This window comes from Notechis scutatus, chromosome 3, assembly GCF_049901735.1.
Source record: "Notechis scutatus isolate UNSWTSFEM ecotype Mainland chromosome 3, rNotScu1.2, whole genome shotgun sequence".
Taxonomy (NCBI): Eukaryota; Metazoa; Chordata; class Lepidosauria; order Squamata; family Elapidae; genus Notechis; species Notechis scutatus.
The window spans coordinates 112,063,861-112,087,529 of NC_142011.1; the positions used below are offsets into that span (position 1 = coordinate 112,063,861).

General features: G+C 42.1%; 1 protein-coding gene across 3 annotated transcripts in view; it reads left to right on the forward strand.

Annotated features, from left to right (window-relative positions):
- Positions 1-23,669, forward strand: part of SUCO (SUN domain containing ossification factor) — a 210,093-nt gene that overhangs the window by 51,908 nt on the left and 134,516 nt on the right. For all 3 annotated transcript variants that reach the window (XM_087962483.1, XM_087962484.1, XM_026681814.2), the window contains exon 4: positions 15,467-15,612. In XM_087962483.1, the coding sequence (XP_087818609.1) occupies positions 15,467-15,612 (146 nt within the window). The remainder of the gene's footprint in view (positions 1-15,466; positions 15,613-23,669) is intronic.

Genomic DNA, 23,669 nt, shown 5'->3' on the forward strand with positions numbered 1-23,669 from the left:
CAGTCAAATAAACACCTGAGGCCTATGGTAGAAGAAAGGGCCTCTGGCAGCAGGCCTCCAGACAAGAAAAATAAAACCGGAGGGGGGGGCTGCAACTTCGCCCCGAAAACGGGCTGCGGGAGGCCAACAAGTAATAAAAGAGCGAGCCAGGTGGAAGAATGGGCAGCTAAGCTTTGACCCAAGGCCTGGGGCTCCAATTCACCGCAGCTAAAGAATTTGAAAATGGCGCCCGACCACGATGCGGAGCCAAAATGGCGGCCGCAAGCTGAACCGTCGGGACGCCTTCGGGACGGAAAGGGAGGGCTTTGCTGGTCAGCTCAGCGCCTAGGGCCCTAGGGGCGATGACCCTCCCGATCGGCGTTTAGGGTGGGGGGGAATCCAGCAGTAAAAGAAACGCGTGCCACGAGGCAACGCGGAGGCAGCGACGCGATCTGATAAGGGTGGGGGGGGGGTCGCGCTATCACGCTGCGAGCCCGCAGCTTCGCCCCAGGGACGGGGAAAATTTTCCCTTAAGTCCAGACCCTTTGCGCAGGAGGAGGAAGGAAAGGCAAACCTTATCAAGACGAGAGGGTTGGAATAGGAAAGAAATGTGCGATCAGCCAAGGAGCTCTCTGAAACACAGCCTGACTCTTCGAGGCTGAGCAAAAGACTGGAGAGACGCTGCGCGATACCACGTGAGGGGGCGGAGCGTTTCCTCATCTAAAGCTCAGCCTGCAAGAAGAGGACTCAGAAGCACATCCCAGTCTCTGGATGCTCCGAGCGGCTCGAGGGAGAATGGGCTTGGTTAATCTAGTAAAGAGAAGGACCAGGGGAGACATGATAGCAGTCTTCCAATATTTGAGGGGCTGCCACAGGGAGGAAGGGGTCAAGCTATTTTCTAAAGCACCTGTAGGCCAGACAAGGAATAATGGATGGAAACTTACCAAGGAGAGATTTAACCTGGAAATAAGGAGAAACTTTCTGACAGAACAATCAACCAATGGAACAGCTTGCCCTCGGAAGTTGTGGGAGCGCCATCACTTGAGACTTTCAAGAAGAGATTGGACTGCCATTTGTCAGAAATGGTGTAGGGTCTCCCGCTTGGGCGGGGGGTTGGACTAGATGACCTACAAGGTCCCTTCCAACTCTGATTATCTGTTCTCTGACTCTCCTGGGTATCTGTTTTAAGATTTGGATTTCTCCACCCTTGTACATTATGGGTTCATCTCTTATTCTTTTGTATATTTTGTCTGTTACTTACTTTTTGGTGAACCTCATGGTCACCTCTTTCGGTAATCTGTGCCTTCTTCGTAGTTTATGTGGATTCTAAAAATTTCATCTATGTTTCCTTGTATGTCATGCTTTTCTGTAATACGTCCGCCAGCATGTCTGTCATCACTGTAGCCAAGTCTTCCTCTTTCTTTTCATCATTCTGAAATCTCAAGTAGAAGGCCACCTTTTCCATTTCAAGAAAAATTATTGTTTCTTCAAGGTCTCTGTTAGCCAAGGTTAATTTTTGTTCCTGTCAGCCTTCAAGATGATCTCTTCTACATCTTTTGTACTGCTTTGCATCTTTCTTACTGCTCCATCTTTCGGCTGTCATTAGTAACGGGGGGAATTGGAGGGGAAGAAAGCTGGAGGTGTTACATTCCTATGCTGTAAATGGGAAGGAGGAGGGGGAGTATAAATTCCTGTTCTTAAGTTTCTATTTCCTTGCCTAGTTTTTCTATCCTTTGCGCAGCTGCGAAGTTTTATCAAAATATGTCAAGGTCAACGGACAGAGGCCTCATCACCACCTGAAGATGCCCACATGATTATATTCAGAACTTTTAATTGGAAGAGTCTTTTGGACTTTGGGGGGTGGGAACAATTCCATTCCTTTGTATATGTGATCTGCGCGCCAAATTCTTTAGATTCAGAATTCAACCTGTAGCTTCCACTTTGATTTTCAGTAAAAGAAAAAACTTTGCTCTAACCTATGGAGTCTGAGTATTTCTTTCTTGGATTTTGAATGGAGCACAGACTGACATTATTCTGAATCTCTCATCAGCCCACCCGGAGAAAATATCAACTTTTCTTCCGAGGGGGTTTTACATCATGTCATCTCCAGCTAGTGAAGAAGACGACCAGGGAGCTGTGGGGGGGGCAGTCGATGCTGCTACCGGAGGTGCCAGCTGCCGATCTGCTAGCCGACCTTACTTTGGAAGAAGTTCCAGCTGAGAGGCCCAGATGGTCGTTGGGTGTTGGATGGAAGGATCCTGAAGACTCTCCCCCTCCCGGAATCACCGTAACCCGAAGACGTGCGAGAGAGCAGCTGTGGCAAGAAAGGGAAGAGAGGGAATGCATGCTGGATCAAGCCAGACAGCTCCTCAATGATGCTTTCGAGAAGCCTCGCATCGCTCCAAGGTATGAGGGGGAAGGGGGAGCAGCTTCAGCCAGGGGCAGCTGGGCGGCCCCCACCCCCCTAGCTCAGCCTACACCAGCGCAGCAGCCGGCTGCAGCTCCGGGGCCCCCAGCGGGAGGTGTGATCCCTGGAAGGCGCGGAGCCTTCAACCTGCCCCCGTTGGAAGTGAAATTTGGGTTTCTTCCTGGCACAAGTTTGGAGCTATATGGAAGAATATGAGAGAGAATTCACTTTTGAAGCAGCCAAGGTGAGATGGGTTACCAGGGCCCTGGAGGGAATAGCAGCAGAGTGGATGGTGACTTTGTATAATGATAACTCCCCCCAACTGCGGAATCTCAATGTCTTCATGACTGCATTGAGGAGAAGGTTTGAGGACCCTCTAGCGGAAAGGAAAGCTAGGATCAGAATGAAAACCATAAATCAAGGGGGGAGGTCAGTTGCTGACTACACCCAAGAGTTCAGGCAACTAGCATGCCACATCCGAGGCTGGTCCCAGGGAGCCCTGATAGAAGCTTACAAAGATGGCTTAAATGAAGATATATACCACATGTGCATCTCCAGAAGGGATCCCTATGATCTGCAACTGTGGTATTTGCTAGCAGAAGAAGTGGAAATAGATCTAACCCGAAGCAGACGCAGAGGAGGTTCTGCATGAAGCAAACTGCCCCCCCCGCGTCTCCGAGAGGCCCCAAAGCCTCGGAAGGGAGGAGTGATGGCAAGACCCAAATCCACCGCCTGTTTTCGATGCGGGAAGGAGGGCCACCGGATTGCGGATTGCAGGGTCAAGCTGGATCCAAAGGGAGCGCAGAGGGCAGGGAGGAAGCCTGAAAACCCCCCAGCTAAGCCTCGTGAAAACGTGTTAAAGACGGGGGAGGTTGTAGAGGTCGCCCCTCCGGCAGGAGAGGAGCTGGGACCTCCGACCTTCCTTGTAGAGAGTGAGACTGACTCGGAAGACGATGTCCCGGTAAGTCCTAACAAGGGCCCCATGACCTTCCCAATAAAATTAAGGGTGCTTACTTCAGGGACTGAAGGAGAGATGTTAGCCTTACTAGACTCTGGGTGCACGAGGTGCGTAATCAGCATGAAAGTAGTTAAGGAGATGGGCATCAGACTGAGAACCTTAGAAACGCCCGTATCCTTTTGCCAACTGGATGGATCAGTGTCGGGAGGTTGCCCTGCACGTTTCATAACGGAACCCCTAGAGATGACCATGGGAAGCCATAGCGAGGTCCTGTGCTTTATTGTGGCCCCTGGGATGGAGCATCCATTAATATTGGGGCTGCCCTGGCTCCGCAAGTGGAACCCCCATGTGAACTGGAGGAAAGGGTGGTTATGGATTCGTACCAATCAGCGGCCAGAAGGGGAGGAGCGATCCCATCCGAAGCTTCAGAACCCGGTTGAGTCAGCCTCCACAGGTGCCGAGAGCTTGGAGGGGGAGGACAAAATCCCGAAAGAATATTGGGACTTAAGAGAGGTGTTTAGTGAAAAGGCTTCTGATGAGCTCCCCCCTCATTGATCAACGGATTGTAGCATCGAAATTCTACCAGGGGTGACACTCCCGAAACCAAAATTATATACGATGACGCCACGGAAATTGGAGGAGTTGAGATCGTTTATCGATAAAAATTTGAAACGTGGTTTCATCCAACCCGCTAGACCTCGGGTGGCGGCCCCAGTGTTCCGTGAAAAGAAAGATGGCTCCAAACGCTTGGTGGTGGACTACCAAAATTTAAATGCAATTTCCGTGGAAAACATGTACCCCCTCCCCCTGATGAAGGACATGTTAGCTTGCCTGGCCAAAGGGAAGATTTTCACGAAGTTGGACCTGAGAGAGGCGTGTTACCGAACCTGAATTAAAGAAGGAGATGAGTGGAAAACAACGTTTAACTGCCCGATGGGTTGTTTCCAGTTCAATGTTCTCCCTTTTGGCCTACAGGGGGCTCCAGCCATTTTCATGCAAATGATCAATCAGGTGCTCCACGAACATTTATACAAGGGGTTTTTGGTTTACCTTGATGACATCCTTATCTACACGGAGACTAGAGACGAACATGTGAAACTGGTATGCTCAGTGCTGCACAAACTGCGAGCTGCAAAATTGTATGCTAAACTGTCCAAATGTGAATTCCATCAAGAGAAAATTGACTACCTAGGATATCGCATTTCGCACGAGGGCATCGAGATGGACACAGGGAAGGTGCAAGCTGTATTGGAGGCCTTAAAGACACCTCGAAAATTATCTCCTAAGTAAGTTAGGTGGGCCCAGTATTTCAAATGATTCAATTTCTCCTTGAAGTACATCCCGGGAGGAAAAATTTTTATGGCAGATGCTTTGTCTAGAATGCCTCAATACAACAGTGTTCATCAAGAAGTGATAAGGCCGATCGTATCAACCACACAGCTGGCCGCCCCAGTGGTCACCAGAGCGCAAAAGAAGAAGCAAGAGGCGGAACTGTCCAATGACTTAATGGAGCGATTTAAGGAAGCGTTGAAAACAGATGAGTGGTTCCTAGCGAATGCAAATAACTGCACCGTTAGAGATGGCTTGGCCTGGGTGGGAGCGAAATTGTATGTACCACAGACCTTGAGAAGCCAAGTGTTACAACAGACCCATGATTCCAAGGCGGCTGGTCACTTTGGTTTCATGAAGACCTTACACCTGGTTAAATGACAGTTCTGGTGGCCTTCATTGAAAAAAGACATTGAGACTTATGTAGCTAGCTGTCCAGTTTGCGCCTCAGCCAAAAGACCTCCTGTAAGCCACCAGGTCTGTTACAGAATGTGGCCAGGCCAACTGCTCCTTGGAAGGAAATCTCCATGGATTTTATAGTAGACTTACCCGAGAGCACTGGACACACGGTTATCTGGGTGGTAACCGATTTGTTCTCCAAGCAGGCACATTTCATACCTTGCTCCAATATTCCCTCGGCGAAATCGTTGGCTAAACTCTTCATCATACATATCTATAGACTGCATGGTGTCCCTGACTGTATAGTTTCTGATCGAGGGGTCCAATTTACCTCTAACTTTTGGAGGGAATTTTTGAAGTTAATAGGCTCCACCCAGGGCTTAAGCTCCGCCCACCATCCCCAAACTAATGGGGCCTGTGAGAGGACTAACGCGGTGTTAGAGCAATATCTCAGATGTTACATAAACTATCAGCAGGACAACTGGGCTGATCTGCTGCCTTTTGCGGAGGTGGCATACAACAATTCTGTCCACAGTAGTACTGGCTTTACCCTGTTCAAGGTGGCCACGGGGCAAGATTTTGTACCCATACCTGAGCTTCCTCGCGAAAGACCCAACGTCCAGTCGTTGGACGAATGGATATCTCAGCTCCAACTCAATTGGCCAGTCGCCCGTAAAGCATTGGATGATGCACATCAAGCTCATAAGAAATTTGCAGACAGAAAGAGAACTCTACAGAAGTCTTATCAAGTGGGCGGCAAAGTTTTTCTCTCGACCAAATATTTACAGACCACCCAAAAGTCGAAGAATTTGGGCCCTAAGTATGTGGGTCCTTTCCCAATTGAACGGATTGTGAACCCTGTGACAGTTCAATTGACATTGCCAAAAACTCTTCGTCGAATACATCCGGTTTTCCATGTTAGTTTGTTGAAACCTGAGCATACCTCTACACTGAGACCGACCCAGACTGATCCCCCCGTACCATTGTTGATTGAGGGTGAACAACATTTCGAAGTTAAAGAGATTTTAGACTCTCGGAAATGGAGAGGTCGTCTCCAATATCTCGTAGCTTGGAAACATTTTCCTTCATCCCAAGCCGAGTGGGTAAATGAGAAAGATATTAGGGCTCCTGAACTGGTCAAAGACTTTCATATAAAGTATCCTGATAAACCATAGAAATGTATGCAGTTGTTAACATGTATTTTATGTTGTTCTCTCTTACAGGGACAATTGTCCTTTTTCTAGGGTGTCCGAATGTCAGCCTTCAAGATGATCTCTTCTACATCTTTTGTACTGCTTTGCATCTTTCTTACTGCTCCATCTTTCGGCTGTCATTAGTAACGGGGGAGAGGGGAATTGCAGGGGAAGAAAGCTGGAGGTGTTACATTCCTATGCTGTGAATGGGAAGGAGGAGGGGGAGTATAAATTCCTGTTCTTAAGTTTCTATTTCCTTGCCTAGTTTTTCTATCCTTTGCGCAGCTGCGAAGTTTTATCAAAATATGTCAAGGTCAACGGACAGAGGCCTCATCACCACCTGAAGATGCCCACATGATCATATTCAGAACTTTTAATTGGAAGAGTCTTTTGGACTTTGGGGGGTGGGAACAATTCCATTCCTTTGTATATGTGATCTGCGCGCCAAATTTTTTAGATTCAGAATTCAACCTGTAGCTTCCACTTTGATTTTCAATAAAAGAAAAAACTTTGCTCTAACCTATGGAGTCTGAGTATTTCTTTCTTGGATTTTGAATGGAGCACAGACTGACAGTTCCATTTCTTTCATCTTTTTTTCTGTTTGTTCAGCCCTTACTTCTACATTCTGTATTCTCTGTTCATTCTTTGTTATCGTTTGTTAGATACTACCTATTTTATCATCCATCTTTCAAATGTCCTCTTTCATCTCCCCTATTTCACTTTGATCTCGTGATCTCTAGATATGGTTTCGTGGGTCTTTATCTTGGCTTCTTGTATCGCAAGAAGCGTCACCTGCATATACTGCATAGAGCCTGACTTCTCCATGCCGAACATGCTTTCTATTGATCGCTGGTTTGATGGAGATGATGTTGCGGATATAGGCGTCGATGAGGTTTTCTTTCCTATTTTCGAGATATATGATGTACTTGTCATCTCTAGTAATCATGTAAAAAAAACGCTGGGTAATCAGAACGTATTTATCCAAAATGATAAATCTAGTAGTTTTAATATTTTTTTCCCTTTGCTCTAGGGTTCCCCCCCACAGCCCCTGATATATCTGCTTCAACTCCCTTTTATTGTAACAATGACAACCAACCCACAGTTCAGTAGAATATATAGAATATATAGACATAGAATCTATTAGATATATGTATAACTTTAAACAATTGCTACTTAGTAGTTAATAATTAGTAAAAGTACAAGTTAATGTTTCTATCAATTCTTTAAATTATTCAAAAGCCTTCAGACTATGCATTCTTCAATCTTCTTTTTTCTTTGATGCTTAAATTTATAGTCCATACTGAATTTGCCCCACTGTTCTTATAGTTTTTTTGGCAAAGTTTATAATCCATAAGGGCCCCAAATCTCATCAAGTCATTAAGATTTTCTCAAACAGTACCTGGATAGTTATAGAATTTCCAAATTCACCAAGGAATTTTCTTTTCTTTTTCAATCTTTCATTTCCAAACTTAATTAATGTCCTCTAAATGTCACAGAAGTCCTTCTGTAATTCTTGTAAGTATTGCATCAGTTATTTTACTTTCAGGCACACACTTCACGTCCCTAGATGGCACTGTTGCTGTTTTTAATGCTAAAGAAAAGCTCTTCCTGAAGCTTTAATTGGGATTTAAGGGGGATAAGAGTAAGCATATTTTCTTAAAAGTTCTTACCAAATACTTAGTCTGGATTTTCCTCCAGCCTAGTCTCCATTTTCTATAAATGCCCTGTGGCTCTTCTCTGGATCTGTCAGAAGCTCCAACCACCTGATTGCTGTTGTTCTCATGGAGCAGAAATCCTGCTCTGATCTTTTTGAGTCCCACTTTCTCCGCTTCTATTTTATGTCAAGGGTAGATGTATTGCAAAGTGTTAGAAATAAAAAGTTCTCATCCTTCATAATCGTGTTGCTTCTTGATTTTGTCTTCCTAATTCTTGCCTAGTTATCACAGCTTCGGATCCACCATGCTGGCCAATTTCTCTCCTGCTGGCATCAGGGAGTTTTCCTTCGTTCTAGCAGGAGAACACCTTTCTCCACGCTGTCTTCAGGACTTCCCCTCTGCCTTTGCTAGCCTCTCCAGGGTTTGCCATTCCCATTAAGGTTCGCCAGGCAGGAGAAATCTGGTAGGGATAACAGAGCGTTGTTTTCCCACTCTGCCTTGCCAGAAGTCCCGCAAATCTACATTCATTCTAAGCCTTTGCTTTCCTGACTTCGTCTTTGCAGTTTCTGGCTATCTGCTGATGTTCTTTCCTTAGCTATGTGTCCTCCTTTCCTTTTTTTGTACTTGTCCTTTTTGTCTTTCAATTTGCCAGAGAGATCTTTGTGCAGCCATGCTGGTTTTTCTTGGATTTCTTGTTTTTCTTTTTCAGTTGTATTGTGCTGAAGTGGGTTTTTATGATCATATTTTTCAGTTTCGCAAGCTTCTTGAGTTGTTTTCCCCTTTAGGATTTTCATCCAATGAATTTTTTCCAAGTTCTCTCTGAGTTTGTTAAAATTAGCTCTTTTAAAATCTAGGATTCTGGTATCATTATGTTCTATTGCTTGTGTTTGAATTAATATCATTCCAGTGCCTAAGAAAACCATCTAGGAACTGAATGACTAGAGACTGGTTGCTCTGACATATGTAGCTATGAAAACCTTTGAAAGGTTAGTGTTTGCCCACCTGAAAATCATCACAGATCTGCTGCTAGACCCCCTGCAGTTTGCCTACCATGCAAATAAATTGGCAGATGATGTTGTCAATATGGTATTGCACTGCACCTTGCAACATCTTGAATCCCCAATGATTTATGTAAGGGTCCTTTTTATAGACTTCACCTTGGCATTCAGTACCATCATCCCAGAAATTCTTGCCTCTAAACCAGGGGTCACCAACCTTTCGGACCTCAGGAACCACTAAATCCATAATTTTTTTTTTTTTAAACAAGTTTTATTGATTTTCAAAACACACAAGTCATCATTATCCATTACACGTTTAAACCTTTTTCCATTATAAATTTAACAAGTCAGATAAGCTATAATTCTGTTTTAAACCATTTCCATATAAACATACCAAAAACCTCTTATCCAATTTCCCTTTATTTCTCTTTACTCTTACTCAATTTTATTATTATTATTTCATCTACTTCTTTCTGACTTAGTTACCATTGTTCTCATTCTATATTTCTACAAGGTTTTATTAATTTCCCCCCCAAAAAACAACAACATAATCACACAACACACAAAACATAAAAAAAATCTTTTTGGAAAGTAACTTGGACCCAGGTATCTCTCTTTTCATGGACTTCAATTATATTCAGCTCATCTTATATATCATTACTTATTTTATTTACCATTCTAAGTCTTCTATATTAACTTCTCCACATATTTCACTCTTCTTAATTCTATCTTAATTAATCATCTTAATTTGAGTCATTATATTTATATCTTTTGTCCATTCTCTATTATACCTTTGTCTCATTCCTTTTAAAAAGAAAGAAATTTCTCCTGAAATCACTAATCAGAGTATGATGCCTTTCTATCTCCCCACTAAATTAATCAAATTAATCTTTAAAATACCCAATCCGATTTTGCTTGGTACATTCTAACTGAATAATACATCTAAAACAATTAAATACATGGTTAAGCAATAGATTTAAATGTTAAAAACAAAATACTATAATGAAAATTTTATAATAACATCAATACCATAATCTTAATAAACTCTTTAATTAAAGTTTAATATTCTAAATCTCCCCTCATATTATATTTTCAAACCAATCGTTATTAACATTCCAACATTTTAATCTTTTATCAACTCTCAAGCCATTTAAATTTTCTATTTCTGATACAATACTACAATATCATCTTATGTACCTTGCAAAATCTCTTTGAAGAAATTATACTTATCCTTTATCCCTAAAAAATTTCTTTTTCTCATTTAATTTCAAAACTTTGTAGCTTTTCTCCACCTTTTCCCTTTCTTTCTTCCCCCAACAAACCTTTCTAGCCCCCTTCTTCTAGCCTCTGCCTTACTGGCTTCCCTTCTCTGTCGCATTTCTCTTCCCTTTTGTTTACCATCCTTATATTGATTTTGCACCTTGTTTTTCCCTTTCTTAAATGTTTTTTAAATCTTAAGTCCTTTATTTCTCTTCTTTTTCCTCTTCCTTCCCTCTTGGTGAGTTCTGAGATTTATTAAAGATGGCTTCCTCCCTTTGTTCTTCTTCTTCTGTCTTCATCTGTTGCAATGTTTGTTGATAATTAATAAGCGCCATTTCTAAAAAAGGAAGGCTTCTTTCACACCAGCTTTACCATTTTGTTTTGCTTGCTCATAATCTTTTCTCAGTTCCTCGATAGAAGAAGCCATTATAAATCTTTTCTTTTCTTTTCTCTTACAACAGCCAGAATATTCCAAAGAAAAATAAGACAATCCCAAAGTTCTCAGTCAGTCCAAGCCAAGACAGAGTTCCCACTCTCTCCTCCTGGGGTAGTATCAATTAGAGAAAAAGAAAGTCCAAATCTGTTTCTTAAAGTCTTATTGCAATATATTTTAGTCTTTCAATCCTTAAGGCATCTCCTCCAACAAGGTCTTAGCATACAAATATTTTTTTTTAAGTCTTCTCTTTTCCCACTCACCGCTTAGAGCCAGTTTTCACCTAACAAAAATAAGTTTCTTAATATTCACTTTTTATTCCGTGAAAAAAGAGGGTAAGCTATCCTTTCAGCACCATTAAACTGCCGCTTTTTTCCTCTTCTCGAAGGTATCATTCAGAAAGTCATACTTTTCAGGAATTTTGTTAAATATGTCTTAGAGTCCTAGGAACCAAGAAAAACTTTCTCCTCTCAAGCACTTTCTCCACTTCCTCCTGCGCATTCTTACCCGGCTGCCAGCTTCTTTGTGGCGGCCATTACGGACCGCCGCTGCACCGTCCTGGGAAAAGGGAGTTCTGCCGGCCGGGAAGGGGGTCTGCAACACCCCCAAACCCTTCTCCGGATCCCCCCTACCTTCAGCTGCCCCTGCAGGGCAGCCTAGCTCGTACCCGTCTGGGTCGGAGCCCCAAAACGGCTAGCGCGACGAGGATCGCGCAGCTCCGCAAATCCCTGCCGCTCGCGAAGCCGACAAACCGGAAACTCGACACTAAATCCATAATTTTAAATCCTGCAGACCATTAATATGAATGCAGCGCGCCGGTCGCTGAAGCGCTTGGATTCCTAGTGATGGGATGGGGTCCTTTAGGCACTTAGCTTGGCCGCCTATTTCTGCAACCTTAAACACTCAAAGAACCATTTGGACCCATTTCCCGCAGAAAACAAAACACCAGGATCTCTCTCTTCTCTTCTCTTCTCTTCTCTTCTCTTCTCTTCTCTTCTCTTCTCTTCTCTTCTCTTCTCTTCTCTTCTCTTCTTTCTCTCTCTCTCTCTCTCTCTCTCTGTCTCTCTCTCTCTCTCTCTCTGTCTCTCTCTCTCATTGCTCTCTCTCATTTAATATCTCTCATCTCTTTCTTTCTCATCATCTCTCTCTCTCTCATCTCTTTCTCTCTCGTCTCTCTCATTCTGATTCTCTGGCACTCTCTGGTTCTTGTGGTGCTTCTTCGGCCTTTGTTTAGAGCTGGACACACTTGGTCGCTCGGGGAGACGCACGACCTGCTCTCTGTCCCAAGACGCTTGCCCGACCCGGCTTCGCATCGTAATGAGCTCCAGGAGGAGGAAGGGATGCTGTCTCCCCCATTGTGAAGTGTGCTAAATTTAAGTGTGCTGCGCAAGGCGCTGCAAGAACAGCAAGCATCCCATGGAGGCGGCGAGAGTAGCGTCAGCCGCAGCCGGGTCAGCCAGTGTCTGAGGAAGTCATGCATCTTCCAGTTGCGCAGCACCAAAAAGGGCCAGAAGAAACACCTGCAAAATGTGAAGCTTTGCTCCCACTCTGGAATATGGAGCGAATCTCCATCCCCCGCCTTTCCCTTCTCAGGCCAGGCAAGGAGTGACTTGGGAGGGGAGGGTGAGGGGTGGGACCAGCCAGTGGTGGGTTCAGCTGACAGGAAGCTACATCAGGAAGACAAAAGAGCTACAGGATGCTGCCACTTGTTGCTTTGGCCTGCCTGCGCCGCCACCCCTACCCACTCTTGGCTCAACAGCACCATTACCTTGATCTGGCCAGCGAGGGCTGTGCTACCCCTTGCACTTTGCACCATCTGCGAAGATGCATATTGCACGTACCACCCTCCACGTACGATGGAGATTTATAGCATCACCATGAGCTTCCTGGCCAGTCCCATATCGCAGAGTTCTAGTCACAGGACTGGCCCATTGGTCATCCCAGAGCAGCTCCGCCACCCGGGTGCACTGCGGACCACCAAAATTTTCTCGCAGGCCACCAGTTGGTGACCTCTGCTCTAAACTGACTCTGTAGCTGTGCAGATGAAAGTAGATAAAATTAGATCAAATGCCAATTCACTTAACCAGAGCCGTATACTCTGCTGTCTCCATTTCTCTTCTTTCTCTACACCGGTGATGCAGCTCAAAGGATTCCACGGTTAAAATACTGAGGTTTGCAGATGATACAATGGTCATTGGTCTCATTTGAGATGATAATGAGTCTGTATACAGATGGGAGATTGAACAACTGGTTCTGTGGTACAGTCAGAGCAATCTGCATTTAAAACTGCATTTAATACATTTAAAACTGCAGAAATGAAAGTGGATTTTAGGAGGAGCCCTACTATTTTATCACCTCTTATAATATTATACAACATAGTATCAACAGTTGAGATCTTCAAGTTTCTGGGTTCTCTAATTTCCCAGAATTTGAAATGGACACTTAACATTAGAAACATAATTAAAAACATGCAACAAAGAATGTTCTTCCTGTGCCAATTCAGAAAGCTCAGACTGCCAAGGAGGAAGTGACGTTACTGGTGACACCAGAAGCAAGGGAAAGGAGCTCTCCATCCCCTGTGCTGGCTTTTTCATGTTCGTGGGATCCGGAGAAACCAAAAACCACCCTGCAGGGGAGGCGAAGCAAAGGAGAGGTGCCTTGTGAGGCCCCAGGGGAAAATGCAATTCCCCTGAAGAGCCCTAGGCTATTGCTCTCTATGCCACATCGTGGAGAAGAGGCAGCCAAGATTAATACCACACAGCCGGCGTCTGTTTAACATCCAAGCAAAGTGCAGGAGCGGAGTTAGTGACAGTGTGAAACTGGGTGAGAACTATCCTTTTTATTTTAAAACAGGACCCTGAGAAGAATATTCAGAAAAGTGGACTCATAAGTATATTAAATGGCTGCAACCTAACTACTGGAGTAAAAAGTTAATGTCTTAAAATAATATACTGAAGTTAATATTCTAAAAACGGAAGTGAAGAAAGAAAACAGCAAATTTGTTAAAAATATAGAAACTGGATTTTGAGATTGGATGGACACTGGCTTTGGATAGGCATTTATAAAAATGCTGAAATATATATAAAAAAACGAATATAGCATTCATTTTTGAAAGATTTGGAATGTATTTGATTAAAGTGTGATTTAAAAGACAAGACAAAGTGAAAACTAATTTAAGAGTACCACCTGCTGTCAAAGAAAAAAACAACAGATTCCCAAAGTTTTGAAAAGATTTGGTATATGAAGTGAAATTCTTAAGACTATTAAGAACAGATTGATTAATTTTGAGACATAAAGATTCCTGGACGTTGGATATTGGTTTTTCAGCTTGAAAAGTCATTTGGCTTGGATAAAGACAGTTGGATAATTGGCTGGGAAGAAATAAAGAAACAAAAATAAAAATGAGTGGAATTTGCAAAGAAATTGCATTGGGCTTTCAGGAAATAATGGATAGAGTGACAAAAGGACTTGAGGTCATTTTGAATAAAATACAAAACATGGACGCAGAGCTGGAAATTGAGACACAAACGACAAGAAGAAAGCAGGAGGTCCAGGAAGAGGAGGGGCTAACTAAAGACAAAAAGAAAATATAAATAAATATATTGATGGAAGGGGAGAATACTAAGGGAATAGAATACTATAAAGGAAATTAAACAGGAAATGGAATTGCAAAAAGAAATCTTTGGGAGAAAGAGGGGTGAAAATAGTTAAATTGAAAATGAGACAATGGAATATAATAGAGAAGGAGGAAATATTTAAGATCTGGAAGTGGCAGATAGCGACGGAAATGTAAGAGACAAATGGGAGACAAGCTAAGAAACGGAACACTAAAACTTCAACGAGAGTGAGAGATGAAGAGTTAAAAAAAAAGAAAAGGATAGTATGATCTTATAGAAATGTGTAGTACTAGTTAAGATATATAACCGTTAAATGTAATAAATAAAAGTTAACATGTTATTGTAGGTAAAGGAATAACATATGGAATTTGACTGACACAAAAATAATATTGTGAAGATAATGATATAGATAATGAAAGGCTGTAATTTAATAAAAATAACTATTATTAGAACTGCATAATTTGCTAAACAAATATGATGAATACTAGTCTACTTGTATCAAAAGTGATTAGAAAGGGGATTTTTTCAAATAATAGTGGCATATTTAAAAATTAAAAAGGGGACAAATAATGGAAAATTATAATTTAATAATTATAATTTAATTTAATATTTGTGAATTGTTATTACAACTATAAATTTGGTAAACAGTGCAAGTATGATTATTAATATATAAGTGGTAATAAGAGGAGTGAGGTTAAGAATATAGAGATTGATACAAAAGTAATATATTATAATATTGAATAATTTAAGATTGTAAATTAACAAAGCTACCCCACTGCTCCCCCCTCCCTTTCTAAAACAACTCTAAAAGACCATAGAAATATTTTATGAGTTGACAGCTTGTGTTTAAAAAGCATGTACATTCCCATGACTACATTAGAAAAAAAACGGACTCCCTGAACAGAGTGTTTAAATTTGCTGGGATAATTACAGTTCAGTTTGAAGCAGAAAAGCATACTGAATTAGCACCTGAAATATTTAGTTTGATTAGTTTCCTTTGGTTGAAAGTTGGAATATAAATTGAATGCCATATGCTAAATAAATAAATAGCTTTTATAATAGCTTCAAGATCTCAGTATTAGTTTTTTCTGTTCCCATTCTCTTTAAAATCCTTTGTGCAGTTAATTTACTCTATTACTAAAACAGTTGTCATATACCATCATTTGTGTTGACTAATAAAATGTAAGTTCTGAAGTTGCTAGAATTCATGTTAAAATCTGTTTTACTTTTTTGAACAGAACATGGAAAAGGGGGACTTAAAGAATTCTGAAATTCAGGAACAGTCTTCAATGAATTCAAATGAAGCTTCTTTCATCATAACTAATATTCCTGAAAATATTTTCAGCATATCTACCTCTGAGATCTCACCAGACTCTCAGTCCAGGTAAATATTTCTGTTTTCTCATTTTGATATTTACTATTTTAAATTTGCTTTGTATATTTTATCCACATGGCTTATTTGTATGAGTAAGCAGCTTTGGTATTTTTTATCCTATTCTCTTTCTTATTCTTATTGAAATATGATATGATATGATATTATACTTATATGATATGTGGAGGAAGCAGCATCAGATCGTTGAGAGAAAAGTTACTAAATTAAGTAGGAAAGTATAAGGAGATGGGAAAAAAGGAGCACAAGTTAGTTATGAAAGATAGAAAGGATAAAGGAAAAGAAGAAATTGGGGTTAAAGAGGAAAACACCAGCAAAACAGCAGCACAACGAATGAAAGGCTCTGTATGCTGAATGCAACAGAGAACAATAGATCCAGCTGAGGAGCCCAACTAAGCAGCCCAATGCTGGAAAAGTCGCAACTGAAAGCAGTGAACTGGCGTCTGAATGCGGGCAAGAAGGGAGGCTGTTAGAGGCAGAATACAGTAATTTCCTGGACCCATACTCCAACCTAGGCACCCAACTTGAGGGGGCAGCCAGGCATCCTGATCCAGGACCTAGCAAACCAGAGGTAGCCCGACCACCGCAGCCATACCTCTATGTCCTTCCAACTGGGCAGTCCTCCCCAACAACCTACCCCAGGTGGAGGATTTGTGGAAGACTTGAACAGCATTCTCTCTTCAGCTAGAACAGTCCCCTGTCTCCTGCCAGCCTGCCAGCCCTTCCCAGCGGCCTGTCTGAGGCAGAGGACAAAGACCTATAGTAACCCATCCAAAAAGTGGTGGCTATAAGAAATTGATGGCAGAATTGGTGGAGGGGAGAATTGTAGTAGCGGAGACAGGTAGCACAGCAGCAGAGGCGCATTGAGGTAGAGAGCTCTGTTCTCTAAAGCTGAGTAGCAGGCTGAGCAGACCAGACCAGACAGCAAAACTGAGTCGACCAGAGAGCTGAACAGCAGGACATTGTGGTTCCTATCTTCAAGAAAGGGGAGAAAAAACAGGCCCAGAAAACTACAATCAGTCTGCCATCAGTACTTGAGAAGATCCTGGAAAATATAATCAAAGAACAGATTTGCAAACACCTAGAAACAAATGAAGTTCAAATATATACAATGATTTGTATGTTTGAAAAAAGTCATGGAACATTGTTTTCACACGACTACACACAAAATGGAAAGATAAATTTATAACTAAAAGCCAGAATGGGTTGGTTAAAAACAGATCATGCCAAACCAATCTTATTTCATTCTTTGATAAAATGACTAAATTAGTAGACCAGCAAAATACTGTGGACAGAGTATACCTAGATTTTAGTAAGGCATTTGACAAAGTAGACCACAACCTACTTCTTGGTAAGCTAGAAAAATGTGGAATAGAACAGATCACCACCAGGTGAATTTGTAGTTAGCTGACAAACCATACTCAATGAATAGTCCTTAGTGGTACTATAGACCTCTGATTACAGTTGAAGGCAGTACAGGGCTTTGTTCTCCATGATTGATTTCTTTCTGCCAGAGGCCCCTTAGGGGGGTCTTCGATCTTTGAACTATACTGCCTGGAGCAAATAAATCCTAAACAGAAAGAAAGAAAAAACTCCCCCATCAGAGGGAAGAGAGTGGCAATCAACCAAATGGGGGACCAGAAATAGAATCAGACCGAATAGAAAAAAAAGAGAAAAACTTTACATAGCAAACATTGTGGATTTTTAAAGTTTTTTGAGAGTGCAGATGGGTCAGAACAACTAATTAACTAAATTAGGAGCAAAAACAGCTCTAAAAAGTTAAAAAGAATTTTAAAGAGAACTTCAAAAGAATTGTGTTTCACGGATTCCTGAAGAATCAAATTAATGAAGGGAGAGTGACACCTAGTGGCAGAGAGGAGCAAATTGTTGAAATCTACTATACATAAACAGAAGATTTGGCTGGGCCTAGACCAGGGGGTCTGCAACCTTAAAAGAGTCATTTGGACCCGTTTGCCACAGAAAACACAACAGCCAACTTTACGTCACTCAGTCCCACCCAGTCACATGACCCGACCAGCCACACCTACCCAGCCAGTCTTTAGGGCAGAGAACTGGATGTTAAATTATTTGCCGCACCTGACCCTGCCTCACCTGTCCCCTCCCTGCCACCTCTTGCCACACCCGGCCTTGGGTGTATTGTTTACCTTTCTCTGTCTCTCTCTCTCTCTGCATCTCTCTATCTCTATCTCTCCTCTCCACTCTCTCTCCTCTCTCTTTCTCTCTCTCTCCTTTCTCTTTCTCTCTCTTCTCTCCCCCCTCATTCTCACTCTTTCCTTTCTCCTTCTCTTTCTCCTCTGTCTCTTTCTCTCTCTCTCTCCATTGTCATCTGTTCCTCTCCTTCCCTCTCTATGTCTCTTTCTGTGTCTCTTCTCTCTCTCGGAAAGCCGAGGCTGGGCTGACCAATCGAGCTCTCTTGGGGCTCTTTGCTATTCTGTTTCTTTCTTCTTGGCAACTTTTTGGAAATCACACACACAAAAAAGCCATGCCCACCCAGTCACATGATCACACTCACCTGGCCACTCCCGCCTAGCCATGCTCACAGAACAGGTAGTAAAAATATTTGCATCCCACCCCCTGCCTAAGATGTTTTATAAAAATGACAGAAGAAATCTGTATACAAGATGTTTGGAGAGAGATGAACCTGAAAAAGACTACACATTTTATTCAAATAGACATAAATCATGGTCTAGAATTGACATGATATGGATGTCCCCTGAATTAAGAACTGATATACTTGAGACGGAGATAGAACCTAGTGTTTGGGCTGACTGTAATCCAGTAAAATTGATTCGGAGAAGAGTAAAGAAGAATCTTAGGTGGATATTGAACCAAGCTATATTAAGAGAGAAATAATTTACAGAGCCAGCAGCAAAGGAAATTGAATTTTTCTTTAAAGAAAATAAAAGAGAAGATACCTCACTTCAGAATGTATGGAACCCAGCCAAAGCATACTTCAGAGGATTAGCTGTAACCTACATGGCTAAAAAGAATAAAGAGAAAAAGCAACAGACTGTGATATTAAAAGAAGAGTATAAAAAATGGAGCTAGAGCTCCAAAGAGACCCCCAAAAGAAAATGCTTAAAAGACAAACGGAGATGACTAAATATAAATTGAATTTAATAGTCTCAGAAGAAATAGCCCAACAAACTAAAAGGGCAAAAAAAACCCATTTTTGAAATGCAAATAAACCAGGAAGATGGCTGGTGTATAAATTGAAAAAAGAAAAAGAGAAAAAGGTGATAAATAAATTGCATGATGATCAGGGACATACACAATTCCAACATGAGACAAAAAATAGTTAAAGAATATTATGAAAAACTATATGATACAGAAAATAAATCAATGGAAAAAATAACACAATAGATGGAAGAAGCCAATCTACCCAAAGTCCTAGAAAACGTTAAAAATATATTAAATGGAAAAGTAACAATGTGTGAGCTAACAGAAGCGATAAAAAGAAAAAAAAAAGATAAAACACCAGGCCCAGATGGGCTACTGTCAGAATTCTATAAATGTTTTTCAGATATGCTAATCATGCCACTGAAGGAAGTCTGTAACAAGCTTCTATCAGAAGCCTAATTACCATATACATGGATAGAAGCGATGTAAATGCTAGATGTAAATGCTAGATTGCTAAAGAGGATATATATCTGACACAGATAAAAAATTATAGACCAATATCCTTATTAAATGTGGATTACAAAATTTTCACCTCAATAATAGAGACTGAAATTTTTTTTGACTGAATTTATTCACCCAGACCAAACTTTTTTTTTTTTTTTTTACCAAAAATACAAATAAAACACAATTTAAGGATTATTTTGGACACATTAGAATATTACGAAACACATCCAGGGAAACAAATGGCACAAATTTTGTTAGATGCCCAGAAGGCTTTTAATAATGTAAACAGGCAATTTATGGTACACCAATTAAACTGTATGGACTTTGGAAAAAAATTTATGAATGTAATTAAGACGATACAAACAAACAACTAAAGTAATTGTAAATGGGGACTATACAAAGAATTTTAATATAAAGAAAGGAACAAAATAAGGATGTCCACTATCACCTTTACTATTTATATTGACTTTGGAAGTCTTATAGGAATATTAGACAAAATACAGAAATTAAAGGAATGGAGATAAGAGATGAAAGATATAAACCCATGGTGGGATTCTACCGCTTCGGCCCGGTTTGGGCAAACCGGTAGTAAAAAATACTACCATTCGGCTGAATTGGTAGTCAAAAACAGCTACCAGTTCAGCTGAACCTGTATTTCTTTTTTTGCCCTCCCAACGATCAGCTGTTCCAACGATCAGCTGTGCTAGGATCCCCCTCACTGTATTACTGCTTTGGCCAGGAGGCCAAAAAATGGAGCATGTGTGTGTGTGTTCTGTGTCCCTCCTATACTCTGTTTTTTGCCCTCCTAGGCCTCAGGGAAGTCTTCTGGGAGCAAAAACGCCCCCCCTCCAAGGAGGCTTCCCCGAGGCCCAGGAGACAAAAGAAATGGAGCGCAGGGGGGGGGATGCTGCTGCACCCCTCCCCAAAAAGCCACACCTATCCAGTCACATGGCCATGCCCATCTAGCCACGCCCACCAAGCCATGCCCACAGAACCAGTAGTAAAAATATTTGCATCCCACTCCTGATATAAGCTACAAGTGTTTGCAGATGTTTTGGCATTTATCATAGAAGATACATTAGAGACTATTCCTAAACTATTAAAAGAAATAGAGGAGTTTGGAGAGGAAGATCCGTTAGAGACTATTCCTAAACTATTAAAAGAAATAGAGGAGTTTGGAGAGGTAGCAGGTCTGAAAATAAATAGAGAAAAAACTAAAGTGATAGTTAAAAATCTCTCACAAAAACAAAAAGAAAAACTGGCAGAAGTGGAATTTCAAATAGTTAAGAAAGTTAAAGACTTGGTAATATACTTAACAGCAAGATGTGCAATGATAAAAGAAGACAATTATATAAAACTACTTAAAGAAATGAAATCAGATTTGGAAAAATGGAAAAACCTACATTTATCAATGTTGGGTAGGAATACTATGGTAAAAATGAATATTCAACCAAAATTGCTCTTCCTGTTCCAAATAGTACCTATGATGACTTGAATAAATTAACTTTGAAATTTATATGGCAAGGCAAAAAAGCAAGAATAAAACTGAAAATTTTACAAGAACTTAAAGAGGATTTGGATTACCAGATTGGTTTTTATATTACCAAACTTGTGTGATAACATGGTTAAAAGAATAGATAACCCATAGGTACAAGAGATTGTTATATTTAGAAGGACATGATTTATAACTAGGATGGCATGCCTTCCTATGGTATGAAAAGAATAAAAGCCATAGATATTTCCAAAATCATGTTATAAGAAATTCACCAATATGTATATGGGAAAAAATAAAATCTAAAATACATTTGAAAACCCCAGAATATGTTCTGACCAAGACTTATGGAGACACTAACAATCACATGTTAGTCCCAAAACCCTTTTTTCTTTATTTCAACGGCTGTGAATTTTAGTCATTCACAGCCTTTATAATGAGCCTGAAACAGTTTGTAAATAGTCCCATGGAAGTCTGTCAAAGTCCTTCAGGATAGCTCTGATAAGCATGCACTTTTATCTTCCTTGAACTGCTGCCAACGGCTAAATATCCAATTAGTTATATGAGGCCAAAACAGAACACAAATTCCGAGCTTTAGGTTTCAAACCAACCAGTACGAACAAAGTTGCTTCCTGCAAAGATTCCTTTCCTTTTGCTCCTCCTTTATGTCTTATGGGAGGGCCAGTCACCTCCAAGCCTTACTCCTGAGTTTTCCCTTTTGTCTTAACTGTTCTTGCCTTCTGGCAGCTCTGTGCACATGTTCACTGGGAACATTCTCCCCTTGTTCCTCTGCCTCGCTGCTGTCAGATTCTGGAGGCTCTGGAGTCAGTACATAACTCCCAGATGGCCCTGGTCCCATCTCTGTATCAGATGCAGGTCCCTTGTCCGAGTCCTCCTCAGATTCCCGGATTGGCTCATGTTCCTCCTCACTGTCTGACTGTTGCCCTCTCCGCAGGCTGCGAATGGACCACAACACTATCCCTCACCACGGGGACCTTCCCCCGGTCTGATGGTCTGGATGCAGCCATGATGGAAATTGGTTGTGGAATGTTTCCACCAAAGCAGGGGCATGCACGGAAATCATATACGCCTAAGTGAAATCCTCCGGTCCATAACCCTTCCATTCAATGAGGTACTGGAACCGCCATTTTAGCCACTGGGAGTACCAAATGCTGGCTACCTCATACTTGGGCAGTCCATCTCCAGCACGTGGCGCTGGCTGAAGACGGTCAGGTTGGCAGAGTGGACAAGCTGGCCATTCTTGAACAAGGAGGATCTATGGAAGACTGGATGGACATGCAGTGAGCGTGGCAATGTCAGGCAGTAGGCGACAGGGTTGATCACCACCTCCACAGGAATCAGGTCAAGGTACCGTTGGTCTAGCTTCTTGACCGGCTGGTCTGATGGAAGGTGCCTGGTGGACAACCATACCTGATCCCCTACAGCCAATGGCGGCATTGCACGCTGAGAGCGGTCCACGACTCTTTTATAGTTCTCTTTGGCTTTCTCCAGATACCATTGCACCAATTCATGGACAGCCTGCAACTTGGACAGTCAGTCATTAGTCACCAGAATCGGAGAGTCGAGTTGCATGAGGGGAAAGAACTGAGAATGCTATCCCACATTGGCTAAGAAAGGGGTTGTTTGCGTGGAGGGATTGTACTGCGAGTTATTAAATACAAACACTGCTACTGCCAAATAATCTGACTAATTGTCTTGTTGTTGGTTCACAAAGAAGCACATGTATTGCTCCAGGATCCTGATAAGTTTCTCAGTTCCGCCATCGGTTTCCGGATGATGCACTGACAACAGGCAGATTTTAACATCCAAGGCCGTCATCAGCCTTTTCAAGAACTGGGCTGTAAATTGAGCCCCTTGGTCTGAAATAACCCGATCAGGTAGGCCATGCAGCCAGAAGACATGTTGGATAAACATGTGGGCGGTGGTGCGAGGTGTCGGTAACCCACAATACAGAATGAAATGCACCATCTTCGTCAGCATGTCTACCACCATGAACACAGTCATAAAGCCAGAGTACAGAGGAAAATCTGTCAAGAAGTCCATAGAAATGGCGCCTCAAAGTTTCTATGGTATTGGCAAGGACTGAAGCAGCCCTGGGGGAGCCCCCGTCGCCAACTTGGCCTACCGGCATCATACACAGGACATGACATAGGATTGGATGTTGTGTTGTAGTGGGGCCACCAGAAGGTCCGAGAAACTAGATTTAAAGTTTTGAAGAAGCCGAAGTGCCCCACCACATGATTATCATGGCACTGCGACAAGATAAGTCCCCGGAGCAGCCCCACCGGTACATAGAGCCTGTCTCGGTATCGCAAGAGTTCCTTGGTGAACATCCACGGAGAGGTGGCCCCCACCTCTTGCTTCTGTTGTTCCACCCAAGCGTCATACCGCTGCGCCTCCTGTATCAGAGCTCGTAAGTCCACTGGTTCCTGAACTGGGGAGAAAGACTCTATGGGCAGAATAGTCCAGAGCGGGAGCTGGTCCGCCCTTTGGTTGCGACTACTTGGGAAATAAGTAACACGGAAATTAAACTGTGCAAAGAAGAAGGACCACCGAATCTGGCATTGGTTTCTGGGTGGTCTTCAGGAACTTGATTTTTGTGGTCCGCCCGGACCTCAATTTGATGTTGTGCCCCCTCCAAATAATGCCTCCAGACCTCAAACGTCACCTTAATGGCCAGTAGCTCCTTCTTCCAGATGGTGTAATTGTGCTTGGAAGAATTGAGCTTCTGTGAATAGTACGCGCAAGGGAAAAGGGTACTGCCGGATGTATGAGCCTGGAGTAATACCACTTCGACCATAACATCGGACGCATCTGCTTCCACTATGAACAGAAGGCATCTTTCAAGATAGGCTCTTTCATGAAGGCCTGTTTCAAGCCGAGTGAGGGGCAC